General features: G+C 41.5%; 1 protein-coding gene across 1 annotated transcript; it reads right to left on the bottom strand.

Moving 5' to 3' along the window:
• Positions 1–655: 655 nt before the first annotated feature.
• On the bottom strand, positions 656–21,267 carry LOC117270830 (SEL1L adaptor subunit of SYVN1 ubiquitin ligase). Its single transcript, XM_033648739.2, has 21 exons — positions 20,691–21,267; positions 20,511–20,548; positions 19,600–19,795; positions 16,212–16,379; positions 14,978–15,083; positions 14,273–14,435; positions 14,086–14,139; positions 12,367–12,426; positions 12,193–12,274; positions 11,904–12,058; positions 8,609–8,665; positions 8,445–8,513; positions 7,960–8,037; positions 5,278–5,340; positions 4,939–5,026; positions 4,511–4,659; positions 4,232–4,397; positions 3,244–3,318; positions 2,920–3,092; positions 2,225–2,353; positions 656–2,063 (listed from the first exon to the last, which is right to left on the bottom strand). The coding sequence occupies exons 1-21, from the start codon at positions 20,776–20,778 to the stop codon at positions 1,785–1,787; spliced, it is 2,436 nt and encodes an 811-aa protein (XP_033504630.2). The 5' UTR covers positions 20,779–21,267; the 3' UTR covers positions 656–1,784.

The raw sequence follows: 21,267 nt of genomic DNA, 5'->3' as shown, positions 1-21,267 counted from the left end.
GGTGAACCGGAATCAGAGCGGTCCGTTCAACTTCTGCCCGGGTAGCAGGAGCTAACACAGCAGCAGCGGTAACATCTGACACCGAGCCATTAAACGGTCCCGACAAACTCACACTGACACCGAAACAGCTTGATTTGGTTGTTAAACTTGTTAGGTAACGTTAGCTGTGTGATGCTAACAGTTAGCCCTGTCACTGTGCGTGTGTGCAGGGCAGGAGGACTCTAAGCATCCCTGGCGTGGAGCTCAAACTCCAGCAGCAGTAGTGCCAAGATAGAGAGGGGAAAGGAGGCGCTGGGCGAAGCAAAACTTTGCACGCAGCTCTACAATGAAATGAGATTTTACACATTTAAAAAAGTCAAAAACAAACAAACAAAAAAAAGTCATGCTCAGCCCCCACCACCCCTACTTATTAGCTAACAGCAGCAGCAGCAGCGCACTGATTCCCTTGACAAAGAGCCTACAGGATTTCTCCATTGGATTTTGGATTATTGCAGTAAATAAGTTTGATTCTAACAATGTTTTTGTTCAGCAAAATAATCTCGCCAAACAAACACTACTCTTGTGATATTTTTTAAGCATAAATGCAGTCACCAGAAGAAAAAAGCTAATGCTAGCAACTGACTTTTTAAAGACACGTAAAGGCTTCAAAATGTACGATAAGGGGTATTTACTGACAGTTTGTTACGCTGTACTACAAAATATGAAGGTCTCATAAGCTTGTGTGAACCACAGACCTTGTTTCAGGCATCTAACCAAAACCAGGAGTGCTAAAATGCTAATTCCCTTCTGGGTTTTAGGACTCATTCCTGCACCACTCTATGGTCAGTTCAAACGAGGGTCAGCTATCTGTATCTGGCATCCCTAGTATTTGTGATTCTGACCCTACATCACTTGGTGTTGGATCAAAACCAGATTTAGTGGCATCACCCACCCCTATCCAGAACAGCTTTCTGTGGATTCAAGGAACAGCTTTCTTGTTCTCACACTGATGACACAACATGGCTTAGGTACAGTAGATTTAAGCACTGTTACCAATGTTTAATGAATCTTTCTCAGTGTATTGCAGTTATGAGAAAAGATATTGACCTGACATTTCCCCTGAACAAATAACTAATTAATGCAAAAATGTATGGAAAAATTTGTTCACTCAAGAATCTGAAAAAAGTGCCTAAAATGTAAGTCTGAAAATGATCAAAGAAAACGTGCAAACACATGACTCTCTTCCGACCGGGGGCAGCTAATAAAATTATTTGAAGTCATTTTTTTTTTCTGTCTGCTTTTTTTCCTCTAAATACTGCGCTAAATCAGGATGGAAGCAGTTCCACTGAGTGTGATTTTCTCAAAAAGGGAGAGTGAGAAGAAACTAACGCACATATTAGAATCCAACTATGTTGACTATGTTGATTAGTCAAGTCCAAAAATGCATTTGATCTGGCAAACACAAGGCTGTTTCCACTGTGAGGACACGGGTGCTTCTGGCAGTATCCTGAGTCACAGACTAGCAAGTCCCAAGTCCGTGTTATCCTCTTAACGCTGTGCTCTGTACCACTGTCCATAAACGCCCCCACTGTCTCTCTTCAGCACAGGATCAGCATGTTTTAAATGGAGAAAGGGAGGTGTGAGACTGCACAGTTCAGCAGCCATCTTAGTCTTCTTTTAGCATGTGGAGCCGGAGAGGTGCTCAAACTAGCAGGTATTCAGCTGGTAAGCACCGGCCACTCCCCGGGGGCGGGCTGGCAGAGCCTCGTCTGTCTTTTACTGCCCTCACTGCGTCTGGCTTCCTCTCACTGCTGCTCCTCTTCCTCCTGGGCTGGATCCTGGGCTTGTGTCTCTCCCTGACCCTGGGGCTCAGACGGGGCTTGTGACTGTTCCTGAGGTGGTCTAGGAGGGGGCGCAGGGGCCGGGGCTGGGACAGGTGGGCGAGGGGGAACTATGATCTGGTGTTGGCGCTGCCTGTAGGCGATGACTGTGCCTAACAGCAGGGCGATGACGGTCATGAGGTAGAGATCCCACTCCGGGCCCAGGAGCTGGTCCAGGTCCACCTGAGAAATCAGCTCTTTTAACTGACAGGAGCCAAAGAGGGAGAGAGGATGGAAGACAAAGACACACATGATTCATTTCAGCTCTGTGATGCTTTTAACTTTGTTGAATTACAACTCAAAGTTTCTATCTCAAAGCCAAATTGTCACCACTCCAGCTCGAGCATTAAAGACGTAGTACTCACATTAAGATCCTGCAGGTACTGCAGAGTGTAAATCAGGCCCAGCTTGCACAGGGCCAAGAAAACCGGGACCTGGGCATCAGGGCTGGCTTCAGCGGCCATGTCGTAGAAACGCTTGGCTAAATGGATGTCCTGCAGAACCACATGGAACAACTCTGAATCCAGATCAGTCCAGAGACCATTAACCATACTCTGCATTTAAAAATCAATGTGACTAAGTGGACATGAGTCAAAGGTTAAGAGCAAGCTGATGTTTAATGCACTTTTTCCACTAAAATTATATGCAGGTTTTTAAATGTGGGAAAACCCACTAAAAAAGGCTGTAGACTCCTTTCCACTGCCTGGAGACCAGAGCTGTGGAGCTCTGTCGTAGATGATTACACCTCCTGTGTTAGTGTGTACTTGTGTGTCACATTAGGCGTCACAAATGACCAGAAAACAGGTTAGTAAATAGCAGAAAGCAGCATGACGGCCAGTGAAAATGTCACAGTGGTTACTTCTTTTAAAATATATCTCATACTAATTAACTCTCAGTTTCAACCTTGGTGCGGATCAATTTGAAACAAAGTCTGAGCGCTGCTTGGATGGAGACGGACGGGGTCATCTGTCCCCAAAGTAAATGCAGATTGTAACCTTTCCCATCAAATACAGAAGCCAGATGTTAGTGGGTTTTTGTCCTTACATGTGACTGTGCTCACCTGTTTGATTCCCAGACCCTTCTCATGCATGTAACCCAGGTTAAACATGGCCTGGGCACTGTGCTGCTGCTCTGAAGCCAGTCTGTAGTGGATGACCGCCGTCTCATAGTCCACATCTGTCCCGTAGCCGTAGAAGTGGTAGTCCCCTAGTTTTATCCTTGCCACAGTGTAACCTGCGGGTGAGAATTATACGCATCAACTTTTAATGCAAGCAGAAGGTTTTAGCAGCTTAATTCAACTACTTTTACTTCTGTAACCAATCACAGACGGATTCCTGCTTTAAAGAAAAAGGCCAAAATAAAAACGTGTGTGTGATGGACTGACCTTGTGCTGCAGCTCTCGTCCAGTGGAGTAAAGCACGAGGGTAGGTCTCATTCTCATTGAAGATTTTTGCTCCTTCTGTTTGTTACAACACAGACACAAAACAACATTCAAAGGTTAGCATGTTGCTTACGAAGTTGGTGGTTTGTCAATTCTTTGGGGAAATATGCATAACAAAAGACACAAGACTTTTTCTCCAAATTTGTTTCATTAGATCAGTTTTGCTATTGTTTACAAAGAACTGAAGAGACTTATGCTGATTGTGACGCTAACCCTGTGTCTAGACCGCAAACACGATGTTAGCGTCAGGCTGACGTTAAGGCAGCATTCACTTAACACAGAAACAACAGTCTACACTGGCTCTGTCTTATTCAGGCATTTCAAAGTGTCGAGCAGCAAAGGAGCAACCACACTGTCTCTGCAGTTTTCCTCCATGAAGTGAGGATCTCATACTAATGTCTCCGCCTCATAATCCTAAAGGCTTTGATAAAGTCAGAGAGAGAGAGGATTAAAAAAAAAACATGACAGAAAACTTTCTATATCACTTTTCAAAATGCTTTACGCATTAAGATGAGGATTACACAACAGACTCAGTAGAAAGGAAGAAATAAAGGAGAGAAGATGCGTCAGAATGAATCAAATCAAGGACCAAGGTCAGATAATAGGAAAAGATAAAAGTTTAATCAGGTATCAACCTCAGGTTTATGTACGTGGAGTCAAAAACATAGACTTGAAGCGCAAATAAACACGTCAGAAAGACGCAGCTGAAATGCAAATGCATAGATTAAAATGAGAGCATACCTGTTGCATGAAACACGTAAGCAACAAATACATCTGACGTGCTCACCGTCTAAACAATGGGCAAGAAAACCTTGTTTTCATGCCCCCCCCCCCCCCCCCAAATGTTTCCTGGCATTTAAATAATGTGCTTTTCACTTTAAAACACTTTCTTTCCTTCCTGTCACGACTGTAACGTCACGGTGTTTCTTACTCTGATCCAGAATGAAGGCCACGTTGCTCTGAGCCACCTCGTAGCCCTGCTCAGCCAGCAGCAGATACTGGACCAGCGCAGCATCTGTCTCGCCCTCCTTAAAGCTGCCGTAGGCCGTCATGAGACGCTCTGACCAGCGGCCACGTTCACACACGTTCTTGAAAAGCTGCAGCAAAGACACAGACACACAGTTTGACACACGTAAGAACTGGGTCTATGGAACAGTGGCGTACACGGATGTCATAAAGAGAATGGAGCAGCAGCTTCAGGGTGTCTCACCTCCACAGCAGTGTGGCAGGAGCGCATCACACCAGTACCAGTAGCGTGCATCTGGGCCAGGTTGTAGAAGGCCAGGATGTGACCTGCCTGTGAGGCCAGGTTGAAGAATTTAAGCGCCTGCTTGTAATCACGCTTCACACCAATGCCATCTGAGGAGCGACAGGAAGAAGAGAGACAAAAACTGTGAATCAAATACAGGAGAAAAGATGTGTTCAAGTCGAAGGAAATGAGAGTGTGTGAAGAAAAAAAGAGGAAGAGAGATTCAGGGCTGGTGAAAGGCGAATCAAATCTCCAGATGCAGTTACAATATTTACCAGACAGACAACAAGGCAAGAGGAGAAACTATGACAGGAGGAGGCCGTGACACACTGTGTACCACGAGCACACACCACGCACATACAGAGACACACTCAGCCCTAAACACTCACTGTAATACATGGTGCCCAGCTGGAGTTGTCCGTCCACCCAGCCCTGCTCTGCTGCCTTCTGGAAGTATTTCAGTGCCAGCTCATAGTTCTGAAGACACAAAACACATCTTCAAACGGCTGCTCTGATTCCAGCATGAGGGAGACGCTCTATCAGCCTCGTACACCAAACCACTGTCCTGGGAATTTTAATTTTGCCTTACTCCTAATTTCACATTATCTATATTCCCTCTGCCAAAAACTGAATCTGCCAGACAGGCACAGAGTAGGCTGCAAAATAAAAATGGGTCTGAGAGTAGACATGCATTTTAAAAAGGAGTGCAGTGTGTGGAGGAGTCTTACCACAGGGACACCTCTTCCATATAGATAGGCCATGCCAAGGCCGCTCTGTCCCACTGGGTTACCCTGGGTTTAGAAGAAAAGCAGTGAGTCAGTAAAACAGACTGCAACCAAAGTATTCTGCTCTACAAAGGCTAGCTGTAGTAACAATGTTCGTCAACAGTAAATTACGACTGAAATTAAACCTTCAGATATTTGTTTTATCTTGTGACGAAATTCCCCGAAATTCGTTCTGCTCTGAAGAAAATAGGGTGCAAAACCTGCAGGAACTACAAAACCTAAAGCAAAGCACAGTAAGTGTAGTTACTGCTCTCAGCCTTGGCTTCCAGGATATTTGGGTTCTTTCAGGTCAAGAAAATTGCAGTATCACAGCGGATGGTAGACGTAAGAATGTGGATGATGCCAACAACAAAATAAATGAACTTGACAGTGACTTTAGCAAGATCAGTGATGATATGGTAATGATAATAATAATAATAATAATAATAATAATAACTTTATTTATACAGCACCTTCTAAAAACAAAAGTTTACAAAGTGCTTTGACAAACAAAGCAAATGCAGGATATCTATAGCAACAGAGAGTCAAAACAGTCAGGTTAAGCAAAACAGACAGAATGATAAAGACAGAATGTTAAGAGATAAGAACAATAAAGGCAATTAAACTATTATTTCTAAATACTAGAAACAAACGAATAGAAGGATAAAAAGACAACACTGCATAATGACAATAGAATAACAAAGAATAAACAATTAAAAGGAATAGAATAAAATAAATAAAAAGAAGAATAAATAAAAAGAATAAATAAAAAGACAACATCACATAAAGGCAAGTCTATAAAAATGGGTTTTAAGAAGAGATTTTAAAGATGTTACTGATTCTGCAAGCCTTATCTCCTCAGGCAGGTCGTTTCAAAGTCGAGGGGCCCTGGTGGAAAAAGCGCGGTCGCCTTTAGATTTGTCTCGACTTTGGAACGGCCAGGAGGGCCCTGCCCGAGGATCTAAGGCTGCGTACTGGCTCATATGGGGTCAACATTTCTGCTATGTAACTTGGGGCCAGACCCAGACAGGCTTTAAAAGTGATCAGTAAAATCTTAAAATCAATTCTAAAACGCACAGGGAGCCAATGGAGGGAAGCCAGGATTGGGGTGATGTGATGTCGTCTGTTAAAACCAGTCAGAAGCCTAGCTGCTGCGTTCTGGACCAGTTGGAGGCGGGAGAGTGATTTATGGTTTATGCCAGAGAGGAGTGAGTTACAGTAATAGAGTCTGGAGAAGATGAATGCGTGGATTATTTTTTCTAAGTCAGAATGTGGGAGCATGGGTTTGATTTTGGAGATAGTTCTTAACTGATGGAAGCAGGCCTGGACAGCTTTATTGATATGAGGTTGGAAGTTGAGGTCTGGATCGAATATTACTCCTAAGTTTCTGGCTGCGGACTTGACATTAACAGACAGGGGACCAAGGCTATTTTCAATGGGACTGGTGGAGTTTAGGGGAGTGAACGGTATGATTTCGGATTTGGAGTTATTGAGTTGAAGAACGTTTTGGGCCATCCAACAGTTGATATCCTTGAGACAATCTAACACAGCAGCTAGGCTTCTTGGGTCATCCGGTCTCAGTGGGAGGTATGTCTGTGTGTCGTCCACATAACAATGGAAAGCCACGTTGTGGCCGCGGATGATCTGACTGAGCGGAAGCATATAAATAGAAAATAAAATTGGACCTAAAATTGAACCTTGTGGTACACCACAGGTAATCTGAGTTTTTGAGGATGTGTAATTACCTATGGTGACCGCAAAATGTTTCAGATGATACGTCATGATGATGATGATGATGATGACGTCAAGTCATCATCATTTCAGTCAACCCTGATAAAGTCAATATTACCACAAAATAATACTTCAGGGTTACTTAAAAAAAAAAAAAAAAATCCATGAATACTAGGGCTGCCCCCTGATAGTGGACCAAACATTAGTCGACAAGAATTCATTGGTCACTCGGCTGCAGAAAAACAAACCAAAAAAAAAGGGAATCTATCAGGAGCTGCGCCTTGTCAAAATAAATCCAAACCTATATGACTGGAGCATGTGTGACTTTACTTTGAAAGGACAGACACAGGAAGTGTCCTCGTCAGGTTAATTCCCAGGGCTGGTACCTGCGGTTATTCCACAGGCTAGTTAATAACATGTCGGGCAGGAAATCCAAAGTGTGGGATCATTTTGAGAAGGTGAAGGACGAACCCAAGGTGATATGTAAACTCATCTTCATTGGTCGACTACAAACATGACGTATCATGTGAAACATGGAAGTAGCTACATGCCCATTAGCCCACAGCGTCATTAACAGGCGGCTCGCTCAGTGTGTGACGTGCACTTGGAGATAAAATATAGGCCTATATTAATGAAGGTTCATTAGTACGGTTTGTATTTCTCTGTAATGTAGCACAGTGTTAACAATGTTACTGATACTATTCTTTCTCACACCTTCAACTCAAACCACCAAAATATATCATTTAATCATTACATTCATATCAGAAACATGCAGGAGACTAGTCCACTGATGGACCCTGATGAGGACTGTCGGTCCACTGATGGACCCTGATGACGACTGTTGGTCCACTGATGGACCTGAATGACAACTGTTGGTCGACTAGGAAAATTCTTAGTCTACAGCTTCATTCTTACCAAGTCAGAGGCTTTCTTAAAGTACTGCAGGGCTGTCTCGTTGTTCTGAGGAAGATACTCGCTGCCTTCTGAGTACATCTGAAGGACAGAAGGATTGACATATCAAAAACCTGATGCACTGTCTTAATCAATGCACTGCACCGCCCTCTGTTAAAACAGCAATGCCAAAAGAATCATTGGCTTTTATTTATTTTGGAATTAATTTAGACCATCTCTCTGCTCTCCAACTCACTGCTTCTCCCAAGTTCTCACACAGTATGGGCGACATATTTATAATGTTTACAAACAGAGCTGTGAAACAGATGGGTGAAAATATCACATTCAAATATACACTACTAATTAGATTGTTTTAAGTAGGGGGCAATGTTCAGAAAACTTATCAGTGTAAACAGAAAGAACTGTAATAAAACTATCTTAGTACAGTGTTTAACATCTTTCCCACCAAAGAACAGAGAGACAAAAGGAATGACAGTCGTGTCACCCACCTTGCCGAGGAAAGCCATAGCGTGTGTGTTCCCCGCATTTGCAGCCTGGGTGAAGTAGTCATACGCCCTCTGTTGGATGAGAAGCATCAGGAGCATATTTAAGAGTGTAAACTACAATCACAAGAACACAGTACTTAGAATTAATCTTTGAAATAAAAGGTCACCTGATGATTCTGTTCTACTCCACGTCCTCCATGCAGGTGGAGCTGACCTAACCCCACCTATCAGGGGAAACAAAGAACATAGTTAACTTCAGTGACACATGATAAGTATTATAAATATGCAGATTACATGTCAGATTGATACTTTATACATGTGGTATATGACGCAGATAGATTTACTGCATGGCAACGAGGCCTGTCACGATAACTACTTTTGTTGTTTCAGAAAAGCAGTGACAAACAATTTTATTTTCATTTTGAGACCATTTCATGCCACTGATATGATGATAGTAGCATCATAATTAAAGCACAATCTTTCAGAGAGCAAAGGCCTTTTAATTCTTAAGAATATCCAGACATTGAAATTAGAATATGAAAAAAATATGTGACATATTTTTTAAGTAGTTAACACCTGTTAATATATATAAGAATGTCTATATAAAAGTAAGGTGCCTTTATAAGGGGAGCCTAAAATGACTCAGTTTGAGACCATACCGTATCAAATAATGGACGGGACTATCATGATGTCACCTACTGGTTTGTGGACTGCTGTTTTGAAACCTTGAGTGCAGCATTTTGGCTTACACCATCTTGGTTTTTACCAAAAAGTCAAAAGAGACCATATTTGGTTGACAGGGTGGATTTGACACATAAACAGTGGCGACGCCTTGTAGACAGCCTGCCTCAAGTGGACCCCCCTCAGATGTAGGCCGTTTTAAAGGCACTATGTGTAACAATTTCAGTTGAGACAAACAAATTTTGCAGTCAAAAGTGTGTCCTAGCACATGTGTATTTACCTCCATCAGCGTATCTAAGTATGTCTGTAAGCTCCGAAATTCTCATTTACATATATATTGCAACCAGTGTCTCATCATGTACGTGCGCCATCTTGAAAATAAAGGTACGTATAGGGACATACTTGAGAAATACGGAATTGCCTTTTGCGTTTTCACTTGGCAAGGCAAGGCAATTTTATTTATATAGCACCATTCATACACAAGGCAATTGTCGGTTTCTGGTTTCCGCCTGCAGGTAGAGTGACGAAAAGCAGCAGCAAGCAGGCTAGTCACAAGTGCCGGTGCATTTGAAAAAAGGCAAAAAGGCAGCGTGACCGGCGATTTCAAAAAACGAGGGTCAACATCGGGGTAGCCTTTCCCAGGTGGAGAGAGCTGCTGAAGGAGAATCACAGCTAACAGCGGCTCACAGCTGTTAGCGACGCAGTGTTGCGAGGAGAGGGATGAGGTGTGTGAGGTTTAGCCACTTGTCAGCTGTCAAAAGACAAGACGTGATTGGTTTGTGTCGATTTACACCCGCCCCAACAGTCCTACGTTGTAAAAACAGCCAGCATGGTGAGGAGGGGGTTTGTCAACTGGCGTCGCGTGTGTCTGTGTAGCAGCCTGAATGAATACTCCATGAAGTATCAGATGACATGCTTTCATCAATGTTATCATAGCTTTTTGGTACACAGCAGCTACTGTTGTTGCAATACGCATTTGAAACAGTGAGGCGCTAGAGTGCGCTATCTGTTTGAATACAATATATAATTTCAACGTTAGATGGGTGAAATTCCTACACAGTGCCCGTTTAAGCCTTAATAAAATGTAAACCGGTGAGTTATGACAATTCCAACTGGCTGTAAACATGATTATTTCTACTGTTAAGGTGGGCATTTTAACATGGTGGTTTATGTCAGCTGACTGGCCTTTGGAGACAGCCTCAAGTGGCCATTCAAGGAACTGCACTTTTTGGCACTTGGCGTCTTTTTTCAGCCCCAGAGGTTGAGACTTGATACAATATTTGGCAAAACCAAAACCAAGTGATGCCTCTTATGATTAATAGACAAGCTTAGCAAAGCTTCAGGAACACTGCAGTTAGCCCTCTCTAGCTATGCTAACATTACCTGTGGTGTTCCCCAAGGATCGATTCTTGGCCCTTTACTTTTTTCACTCTATATGTTACCACTAGGTCAGGTTATTCGCAATTTCAACATCTCTTTCCATTTTTATGCTGATGATTCTCAAATATACCTATCTATAAATCCATCAGACCTCACCTCAGTTAACATACTCACAGCCTGTCTCACAGACATTAAAGCCTAGATGTCCAGCAACTTCCTTATGTTGAACAACGATAAGACTGAAGTGATGGTGTTTGGACCTAAACCGCACAGAGATTCTGTAACCCAGATTTTATTTTCATTAGGATTACAGTGCACTCATGAGGCTAGAAATTTAGGGGTAATCTCTGACACAGATCTGCGTTTTTCGAAACATTTTAGCAATATCACTAAGTCAGTCATCAGTCAGGAATATCGCCAAAATTAGATCCTTTCTTTCATTCAGTAATGCTCAAACCCTAATCCATGCTTTTGTTTCTAGCCACTTAGATTATTGCAACTCTTTATTTACCGGACTGCCACTGAAATCCATCAACCGCCTTCAACTTATTCAAAACACTGCAGCTAGAGTTCTAACAAAAACCCGACGTATGAGCACATCTCCCCTATTCTGGCCTGATTGCACTGGTTACCGGTGGTGTTCAGAATTGATTTTAAAATTTTATTGTTTGTTTTTAAGTCCCTGAACGACCTCGCCCCATCTTACATTTCTGATCTCCTTAGCCCTTACACCCTTCCTCACACTCTCAGGTCTGCTGACCAGCTGTTACTTTTGGTCCCCAGATCCAGACTTGTGACTGAAGTGACTCTGTTTATTTTTGATCGTGTAATACTGGGATGAATTGTGTATTTTGTTTTTAAGTTTGTGAAGCACTTTGTAAACTTGTTTTTTTGAAAAGTGCTATATAAATAAAGTTTATTATTATTATTATTATTATTGTTCTTGGAGGGTAAAACGACAATGACTTTTTTGGTTTGTTGCTAGGGGCCGGCAAGCTAACGACAACCAGGACCGTATGTCTTCAGCTCCAAACATGCAGCTGAAGGCTACCGGGAAGCTACACTCTATTGTCTTTAAGTGTTGTTTTATTTTTCTTCTGACTCGCGCAAGTAGGTGGAGTGAAGAGAACAAAAAGGGTTAATCGCTGCGCCCAAGACTTGTGAAGGTGGGAAACCCCTGACATCATGGTGGCTCAAATATTGGTGAAATTCTTATGTAAACACTCCTGCATGTAAACACAAGGGCAATACTGAGGACATAAAAGTGGTTGTCACAGCCATGCCTGTTTATCATATGATAAGTCAATAGCGTAATTATCATGACAGGCCGAATGGGAAGGTGAAATCACTTCATAATATCAGTGCAGAAATCAATGTATTAAACACAGAACATTCTTTTACCTGAGCCTGTACGTCTCCTTTCTCCGCCAAAAATTGATAGTACTGGATCAAGTCCTCCTCCAACATCCCGCTGGTAGATCCTGGATTTTCCACTTCATCCAGCAGCCTGATCCTCTGCACCGCTGAGCCCCCTGTCAGGGACACATCACTGGCCACTGCAGGCGGCGGTGGAGGGCAGAGTGGAGCAAAAACAAGTGGAAGAGAAAGAACTGTGATAAGTTTATTTGCTCGAGAGGAACCAAAACATCACACCTGGATATTATATTTTAAAAATGCAGTGAACGCTCACCCTGATTTGCCACGAGCCTGTAGTGTGTCAGCGCTGACTCACAGCTCTGAGGAACACCAACACCTCCCCAGTATCTGTACCCCTGATTAAACAAGAAGAGGAAATGTCAGGTTTTTTTGACGCAAAGGTGATAACATCTTTGTTGTTGTAATACTGACAGAAAAATCAACTCACCAGAATCATATGAGCGACCAAGTTTCCACCCAGTGCGCCGAAGGTGTAGTAAACCAAGGCCTGAGGAACACAGTGTGAATAATATGTGAACATTTATCAGAAAAAGAAACTGCATTAACATAGCATTATTATTTCACATGCTTTGGTCCAAAGTGCATTTACACTGACATGGTTTATACAGGCACAACTAAATGAAATTCAATGACTTTTTCATGCATTTTTTCATTTCCAAAGACTTAACTTGAAGCAGCTGGTTCATTTTTAAATATATTTTTTCTAAGCATAAAAAAATGATCAATGTCTCTATTTTCTTTTTTTCTAATTTGCATTTGAACGACATGAGAGCTACGGTGTTCATACTACTTCAATGCACCACTTTCTCGCACTTTGAAGTTTCATAGCGAGAGCGTGAACGTTATCACAGAATCTCACTACAACTCATCTCCACCAGCGGTTTCCTGCTGCCTGCCCTTCACCTGCTGACTGCCTGCACATGGCGCAGGAGGAGAGGGAGAGACCCCGCTGCGCTTGCCTGATATCAGACAGAACTTTCAACTCGCTACAAAAAGCACGAACAAAAGCAAATATCTTTGAAATAAAACTATCTTGCTGCTCCAACAAAAATGTTAAATCTGGCAAATCTTACAATGCAGTGTGATCCCAGTGAATATATCTCTTGTATGCTTCACTCCTCAGTAGAGGCTTTGTATAAAGCCTGGGACCCTTAGTTATAGCACATTAGACATACACTGTCATCTTCCATATTACAGTAGAGCAGTCTTCCTGTACCCTTGCCAACCTTGTTAATTTGTTGCTGCCTCTGTGTGGATGAAGGAGGTAAGAAGGGTTGGTGATGCATGTCATGCCCACTTTTTTTCTCTTATTTTTAACTACTCATTTTATTTGTCATGTCATGTCTGAGCTGTTTTGTTCTGTGTTGCTTGTAAAAAGTAATGTAATAAATATATGTTCTTAAAAAACAATTAAATAAAACTATCTGTAAGTAGCTCGAGGAAACCAAACCAGCTGGAACTTAAGTTTCAGGGAAGCTATGACATTTGAGCACCGCTGAAGACAGATGAAAACAAATCAGAGTGAAAAGCCGGCTCATTAAGTTAAGTCATATTAAGTTTAGCCAAGCCAACATCGGCCTGTAGGTCTAGCCAGGGTTTAAGTACAAAGAAAATACAGGACATCATAAAGGCAAAGAGAAAAGAAGAGAGAGAGGGAGAGTCACAGTCAGTGACACGGCATAATTAAAAAAGAAATAAAGCTTACCGATTTCTGATTCTGAGCAATTTAATTATAATGATATGATGAACAAAAGATTGGTCAAAATATAAGACAGCATTACATGGTTCATGGCTGTTAAAAAAGAGGCTATTTTAAAGGTATTCCAGTACTTAGGACCTTGGGCAAACCCTGCAGTAAGACATAACTTAAAATAATATTTCAAATATACTCACTGATAATATTCTTAACCTGTTTACCATTTTATTTATTTTTTTTATGTTTTTTATTTTATTGATTTTTTGATGTTGTTGTTGTTGTCTGGGTTTTTTGTCTACTTTTTTTAATTTGCCTATTTGTCACAATGGTGTCTAAAATAATAAAATGAATTAAAATAAAATAAAATAAAACAAAACAATATAAAATTAAATTAAAAAATAAATAAATAAGAGACACAACTTTAGTCATAAAGAATAAGAAATAAAGTACCTTAGCCTGACTCGAGTTAACTCCAAGTCCTGCTGCGTACAGGAAGCCAAGAGCCTGTGTAAAAGTCAACAAAGCATAATGTTACATAACTGACTCTCTGAGCACAAATTATCCGCTGTTTGATAAGACGTCAGGTCAAAACGTCTTTTCTTGGGTGACACATTAACATTTTGGATGGGATCTTTACCGTCTGTGCTTTAGGCGAGCCCTCTATGGCGAGCTTCTCAAACATTTCTCTGGCCTTGGTGACGTTCTGGTTCATGTAGTCTCCAAACAGCATGGCGTACGCCACCTTCTCCATGGCCTTCTGGTGGCCCTTCTCTGCTACCTTCTGCAGCTTTTCATATAATCTGAGAGAGTGGTTGGAGAAGCAGAGGTGGCATGAGTGAAGTTAGACTGACATGGGTATGATAAAAGTAACGTGTACACAACAAACAGGTACTGATGTGACATATAAAGCAAATAAGGATGTGCTGAGCAGAGTCACGTGGTAAAATGCAAAAAATAAATTTACAGTCACATTAGATAACGTTGCTTCCTGTGTAAACAAGGAGCTTTAGGTCATGTGATGAGTGTTCATACACCGAAGGCTACATTAGTTTAGGGTACATTTTAATTTTCTGGCTTCTTTCTTGGCTTGTGTAACCTCAGTGGTCTTCCAACAGCCCTGATGTTTTAAACAAAAACAGAGGAAATATCTGCCATCGTCAGTGTGGTTGGATCAAGCTCATTTATTTTTTCCTTGAACAAAATGACAGCACTTTTGTCATTACAGCATTTGCAATAAACAAATCCAAATGCTTCTTAGAAAAAAACACAGACGTCTTCAAGACAGAAGATTGAAAAGCAGGTTGATAAAATCAGTGGAATAAATCAGAGCGTCTAAACTCACTCTTTCTTCTGGGTCCTCCTGGTGGTGGCATTGAGCATGCGCAGCACAGTCTGATACTGCTCCTCAGCCTCCTCGGCCTGCAGCCTCTGCTGTGCCTGCTCCTCCGCTAAAAGAAGGAGAGAAGAAACCATGAGAACATGCAGATAAACCTTTGGCAGAAGAAAGGGCGAAAGCAACTCTGGAAATAAAACCATGATGTGCTCTCAGTGTGGTTTTCATCATCAGTTTCAGTAGCTGTTGAGCTTTTTCAAATGCTTTTTATTTGACGAGGAAATAATGATCGATAAACATAATCTATCTTTAATTTGTCTTAAATTAAAGACGCATCTTTACAGATTGTATCTAGTTATGTTTAAATCCTTTTACATTAACATCTGGTGTTTAAATGTGTCCTCAGTTTCCACATTATGATCCGACTGGGATCCAATCAGAGCAGTTGTAGCCATCTCCAACATTTGCTTAGCCATCGATTCATAAATGACTTGGATGTGGTATGAAGTGCCAAGTTTCGCTTGTATAGTTTTGTTGGACCAAACTGAAAGCACACATTTGGACTCGTCTTGAATCTGGCCTGTAAAGTATAACCCCTGCAGCCTCCGTGAGGGACTCTACTGGCAACGCCCCCACCTGTCAACAACTTGTGCAATAAGAACGGAAAACATAAGTTCCAATTACACAAGTTGCACATTGTGATATTGTCTGCATTTTCAGAGACAATATTAGCGTAAAAACAAAAGTTATATTTCAGAAAATCTTGCTGGTTCAGATATTTCTTTGTTATATACGTACATCTGAGCCAATCAGCAAGATTGAGAAGGCAACAACGAGGTCAATGAGGGTGAAACAGGCCTACTGATTATTAAGACAGTGATCCATGGGGAGACTGCATTATAGATGAGGGAGACGCTGCAGCAGTGTTAGCGTCAGATGAGAAAGAGACAGTCATGTGCGATCACGTACTCCCACCCATCTGTATGTACGCTTGTGTTTAACATGGTCACAATGCGCTCCTGATAGTCTGGCTGATCAGATCACAGTCTGACCTTAATGCATTGAAGGTGCCTTTACACCTGTACTTTCATGTCACCAAGCACTATCCAACTGCAATATGATCACCCAAAATCCATTTTAATATGAGGTGTAAAGGGGGTCTACAGGTTGTCACTAGTTTGTCATATTTGCTTTGGGGAAGTCTTCTTCTTATGACAGCCAACATATTAAGTTAAAGACTTACTCTCACAGAAACCCCACTTCTTCTCCTGGTCATAGTCGTAGATTGTGGCGCACCACAGCCGTCCATCACCCCGTCCATCAGTGGTACAGTCGAAGTACTCCTTCCCCTGGAAGAGGAATGGGAAGATGCAGGGCTCTCCATGGGCCGTACCTCCATTCACCACAGGAACTGTATTTAAAGAAAACACATCATTATAACACATAAAGTAAAAACAACTGGATACAGTGTAATTTCATACAGAAATAAATGTCAGCACGTCTCTTGTGATTTTCTTTCTATTTCTTTTCTAACGTATTTAAAACTTTACATCAAACATACAAAGTCTGTTAATTTTACTAACTGTCACTAAATGCCCGTCTTCATACAAGCTCAAAAACACAGCCACTCATGCAGAATGGCAGCAGGCAAATTACTAACAATCCCCAAGTAAAATGATGTAACTGACTGCAAGAGGAACCACAGGTGCAAGGCGCTGTTAATTTCTCAGGGGGTTTAACCATTTATCCAATCTGGTGCTGCCCTGAAACCACACGCCGCTTCGCTCAGAGTCAGCAGAACTGAAAACAGGTTCAGCGTGTCGAGAGTCATCAAAGCTCACGAAATAAAACAAGATAGTCTTCATTCTCAAGAAGACTGACTGCAGATAAGGCAAAGACGTGAGGGCATTGAGGAATCAGTAAAACTAACAGATTATCACTGCTGCAGGCCAGAAACATCAAACACACATGCTTCCATCAGAGCTGAGAAGCTGTTGTAGATTCAGACAACAGGTTGTGCAAATGCACCAATAAAATGACACCTTGATGAGAATCTTAACATCTTTACCTCAGTGACTCATAAGGAGCTAAACTCTGAAGTTTTTGAACATCAAATAATTAAAATAAGTTCAGAGCAGACAGTTGAATCTCTGAAACTGCATGCCTCAACCTCAAGTCTCACTTCATTACAAGGTTATAAACAGATGACCGGCGGCTCACCAACCCTGCCATGCTGTCTAAAGCCATGCAGGACCTTAAAGGCGGTGTCCTAGAGTTCCATCATGTTTTCCATTTCAAAATTTCACACTTTTCCAGTCTCCAATTTCTTCTCGGTAGATTTTTCAGACCATGTTTGACATCCGAGTACAAACAGCTAGATTTTTGTTACGTAAATAAATTATTTTAAAATCCAACCATTAACGTGCATGTTAAATTATGAGTAAGTATGTGATTATGTTGCCAAATAACTGCCAGAAGATTGGAGCTAGTAGGGCTGACCCGAATGCTTCAACTGTTGCCATGTGAATCGACATTACAGTCCCAAATTGCCCGTGCATTAAGAAATAGTAATCCAACATAATTCATTATGCATCAATATCAGTTATTAGTTATTCAGACAAGGACATTTAAACTTAGTGACAGGCCCAGTTTTGTGACTGACAGATACGGAAACATGATGTTAAAAAACCCTTCTAGCACGTACAGTAGATTGATATTATTAGATTGGAAGCAAACGCACACTCCTGCGCATTCTGCCCTCATGAAGGATGCGATGCACCACCTACATTTGGAAAAGATGAAATTCTCCTTAACAGGGTGTGGAAACAAATTCTACCAGATCTGGCAACCCTTTATAGACCACTTTAAGAAAGCTGCACCGACTTCTTCCCCTGACTAGCCTCGTGTAAATATCAAAAAACACGGTCAACCTGACATCCTCCTAAAAAAAAAAACAAAACAAAAAACAAAAAAAAACATGATGTTGAAAAAGTAAAACGTCCGGAGTAGTTTCAACATTTACGAAGATGACAACCCCAAAAAGTCAAGTGCCAGATATGCCAAAGGAAACTGGTATATAACAAATCTACACCTAGCTAGTATCAGCTCAGCCATCTTGTAAAGTATTAATATTTCTAGCTATCATGGTGAATGTAACTACGACCTTCATGCTAAAGTGTCTAACTGTCACATCATTTTAGACGCATCAGCTAAAAACTGATGTTTCAAAAAGTGTCCTCTTGTCTCTCATCCCCCTCCAAGCTTCAATTAATCCTAAATATTTCTCAAGGAAGCTTCAATGCCCCAAAGCTGGTCTTCAGGATAGCCCTCGTAGCTGCGTACTGCAGCTCATAAAAATCAATTAACTCCAAACCCAGACAAGTTCAGTGCACAGCATTTTGTTCAAGCTACTCTACTAAAACAGGGAAATGTTATTCAGAGTTTGTCATTTTAAATTAAACAACTGTATACCTTCTACCCCTACAGCAACAGAAGGGATGCTCATGTACAATTCACTAGAAAAGAGAACTTAAGTCCTTCAAAGAAAGTTGGACGACATTCCACCGTCGAATATCTCCATCCAAAAAGGAAGTGTCGTAACCAGTGCTCTCTGTCCTCATATTATGTTTCCTTAACATACTGAATGAGTAATAATATCGTGTCTCCACCCCCATATCTTTAGACTCTTTTACAAATCAAAACCATAAATTAGTTGAAAAAGTGAAATAATGTCATTTTCACGGCGTCTGTTCGGCCTTGTGTATTTGCTGTGTGCATGGACGACAGTAACGCAGCCATCAAGGTTTAGTTTCCTTACACAGAAACACCACTGCATAACTCATTAATGTTCAGATAACATTAATATTTGGTTATCTGTGATGCAAATCAAAGATACTGCCCAGTTTTCTTTCAGAGTAATTTGGTTGCAGATGCCTGGCTTTGGTTTGGTTATAAGGCATTTGGGGCAGAGCTGTTTTGCTGGCTGTGAGGTGTTGAGGCAGCTGTGCGTTCAGCTGCACGCCATACTTCTTGACTTGCTTTCAACATCCAACTGACCTGCACTCTCTTATACAGTGGTACTGGCAAAGTCTGCTTGTATGATCAGTTTATTTTTAGAAGTTCTGAATTTTTTCCCCATACTAATCCAGAACTGGAAATGACTTAAATCAAACTCCATAGTTTTCCGTACTGCGCAGGGAGCCTGAACTTCTTATTTTAAGATGCTATAAACATTAAATCTTCACAGCTGAAATGCTTGGAGCCACAGTTTCCAGTGTAGTCTAATAGATATTCCACTATTCCATCCATTTCTGGCTTTAACTGGCCAGGCAAACACTCTACTCAAAAGTCAGTCTGCCACCACTGACAGTCAGTATGCCAGCTCGTGATCTCTGTCTCGCACAGACATTTGGAGACACATAAATATGCCAAGAAAACAAACCACAGCCAAGAAAAAGCAGCGCCTGTGTTCTGTAGTTTAAAACAGAGAAGCTCAAAACTCAGCTGTAACATTCAGTAACACATGTTTAAGATTTGAGGTACCTGAGGGCATCATAACCAGTTCTTTGTTTCTGGCTGCACTGCATGAAGTATTTACAGCTCACTGTTTGAGCTTAAACTTTCGTCCTTACCCTCTTTTGGTTTCTCCTCAACTGGAGAAGGCTGCTCTGGCAGGTCCTCCTTCTCCTCTCCCTCCAGTCCTTCACCAGGTAGCTTCTTCTCCTCCTCTGGCTGAGGGGCTTCATGACCAGAGGTCACAGAAGCACCAGCCACAATTTCTGACACCAGACGGACGTCTTCCTCTTCAGAGTCTGGGTCATGGTAAGACTGGAGATGTAAACAAGAAGTTATGGTTAAGAAACAGATGAAAGAGGGGAAACTGCATTGCATATTATAACAGGCTGAATACAGTTGACCAAGACAAACGCTTCAGATGGCTGTGTTACAGAAAATTAGTGATATATAGATTTCTTTTAAACTTAACAGTGATTTCTGTCAAATGTCTTGCAATGCTGTTGTCTGCTCACATCTTCTTAAATGCACTGAAAAGGTGCAACAGAGCAGAAACATTTTGGCTGCTCCGTGCCAATTTGGGTTTAAAACATTGTCATTTTCCTGATGCAATAAAGACGACAATTTGGAGGAGGCTTTTGGAAAATGGAAATCACAATTACAGTTTTTTTGAGCCAGCACCTGGACAAGATAGATCTGTTTTTCTCACTGATAAACTGCAGTTTAACAGTGTTAAAGTTACGATGACGATCAAGCACTTCCTCCTTTTTCTAAGATGAACTACATTCAAAATATATTTGAGGTAATAGCTTGGTCATCATCTCATGTAGGCAAATGATAACACAGACTAAGGCTGTAAATCATGTTAGTTTCAACCCATAGAAGACACTAGGTAGCAGATAACCCATGCATTTATACCATCAGGCGTCTGCTTCCCATCATGTCTACATTTCCAACATAACTAATGTATTTTAACCTCAGGACTTGATGTGTTGACTTGAAAACAAATAGCAACTAGCTCATGACGTACCTTTAGCTCTGGTCCTTCATTCCCGTGTTGCTCCTCGTCTGAAAAGTATTAATATGGCAGGAGTTAACACAGAGTAAACTTGAGATGGACAAAGCTGTTTGCTAAATATAAACAGCTGCCTGCAACAGTTGAAGAAACGCAGACACGTATTAACCACACCACCATATTAATCACACTCACCAGCGGTCGTTCCTTTGACGAAGACTATCAGCAGAATGGTCACTACATAAAACGTCCTTGCCGTCTTTAAACACCTTTTAAACTCCATTGTTGTTGATGTTGACAAGCTAACAGTCTGCTAGCTGTAGCTGCTGCTATTTCTATCACCACACATCCAGTTCCTGTTGAGTCACCCTGTTTGTAGCATAAATAAACTCACACACACCCAGCAGAACTAAAGTGTGTCGTCTCTGGGCGACAACTTGGTTAATTCTGGCTGCTGTAGCTGTCAAATAAGCTAACAAATGCCAATGCAAAGCGACGCTAGCAGCGTAGTAACAGTCTGAATGACGTTTAACGGTAGCTAGCTAACAAGCTAATGGTACTTAGCCACACAAAAAGACAAACCAAACAGCGTAAAATTTGCAAAAGACGTTAATCCTCGGTTGAATAATGTGGTAGCCGAGTAGCTCTTGGTACTTCAAAAACATCCGAGTTTAACAGCGACACGCAACAGCTGTATCCTTTGATTTATATTAGCCAGACACTACTTAGCTACCCATGTTAAGCCCCTACTATTGATCGACACTTCCTATTC

The sequence above is a fragment of the Epinephelus lanceolatus genome, chromosome 13 (genome assembly GCF_041903045.1).
Source record: "Epinephelus lanceolatus isolate andai-2023 chromosome 13, ASM4190304v1, whole genome shotgun sequence".
In the NCBI taxonomy this organism is placed as follows: domain Eukaryota; kingdom Metazoa; phylum Chordata; class Actinopteri; order Perciformes; family Serranidae; genus Epinephelus; species Epinephelus lanceolatus.
This window is presented reverse-complemented; position numbering and strand designations above follow the sequence as displayed.

Bases quoted from the DNA above. Each gene is read 5' to 3' on its own strand.
- LOC117270830 (XM_033648739.2), bottom strand. From the start codon at position 20,778: ATGGAGTTTAAAAGGTGTTTAAAGACGGCAAGGACGTTTTATGTAGTG. The intron at 20,549-20,690 runs GTGAGTGTGATT...AATACTTTTCAG, and splicing joins CGTCAAAGGAACGACCGCTG to ACGAGGAGCAACACGGGAAT. The intron at 2,064-2,224 runs GTGAGTACTACG...GGCTCCTGTCAG, and splicing joins AGTACCTGCAGGATCTTAAT to TTAAAAGAGCTGATTTCTCA.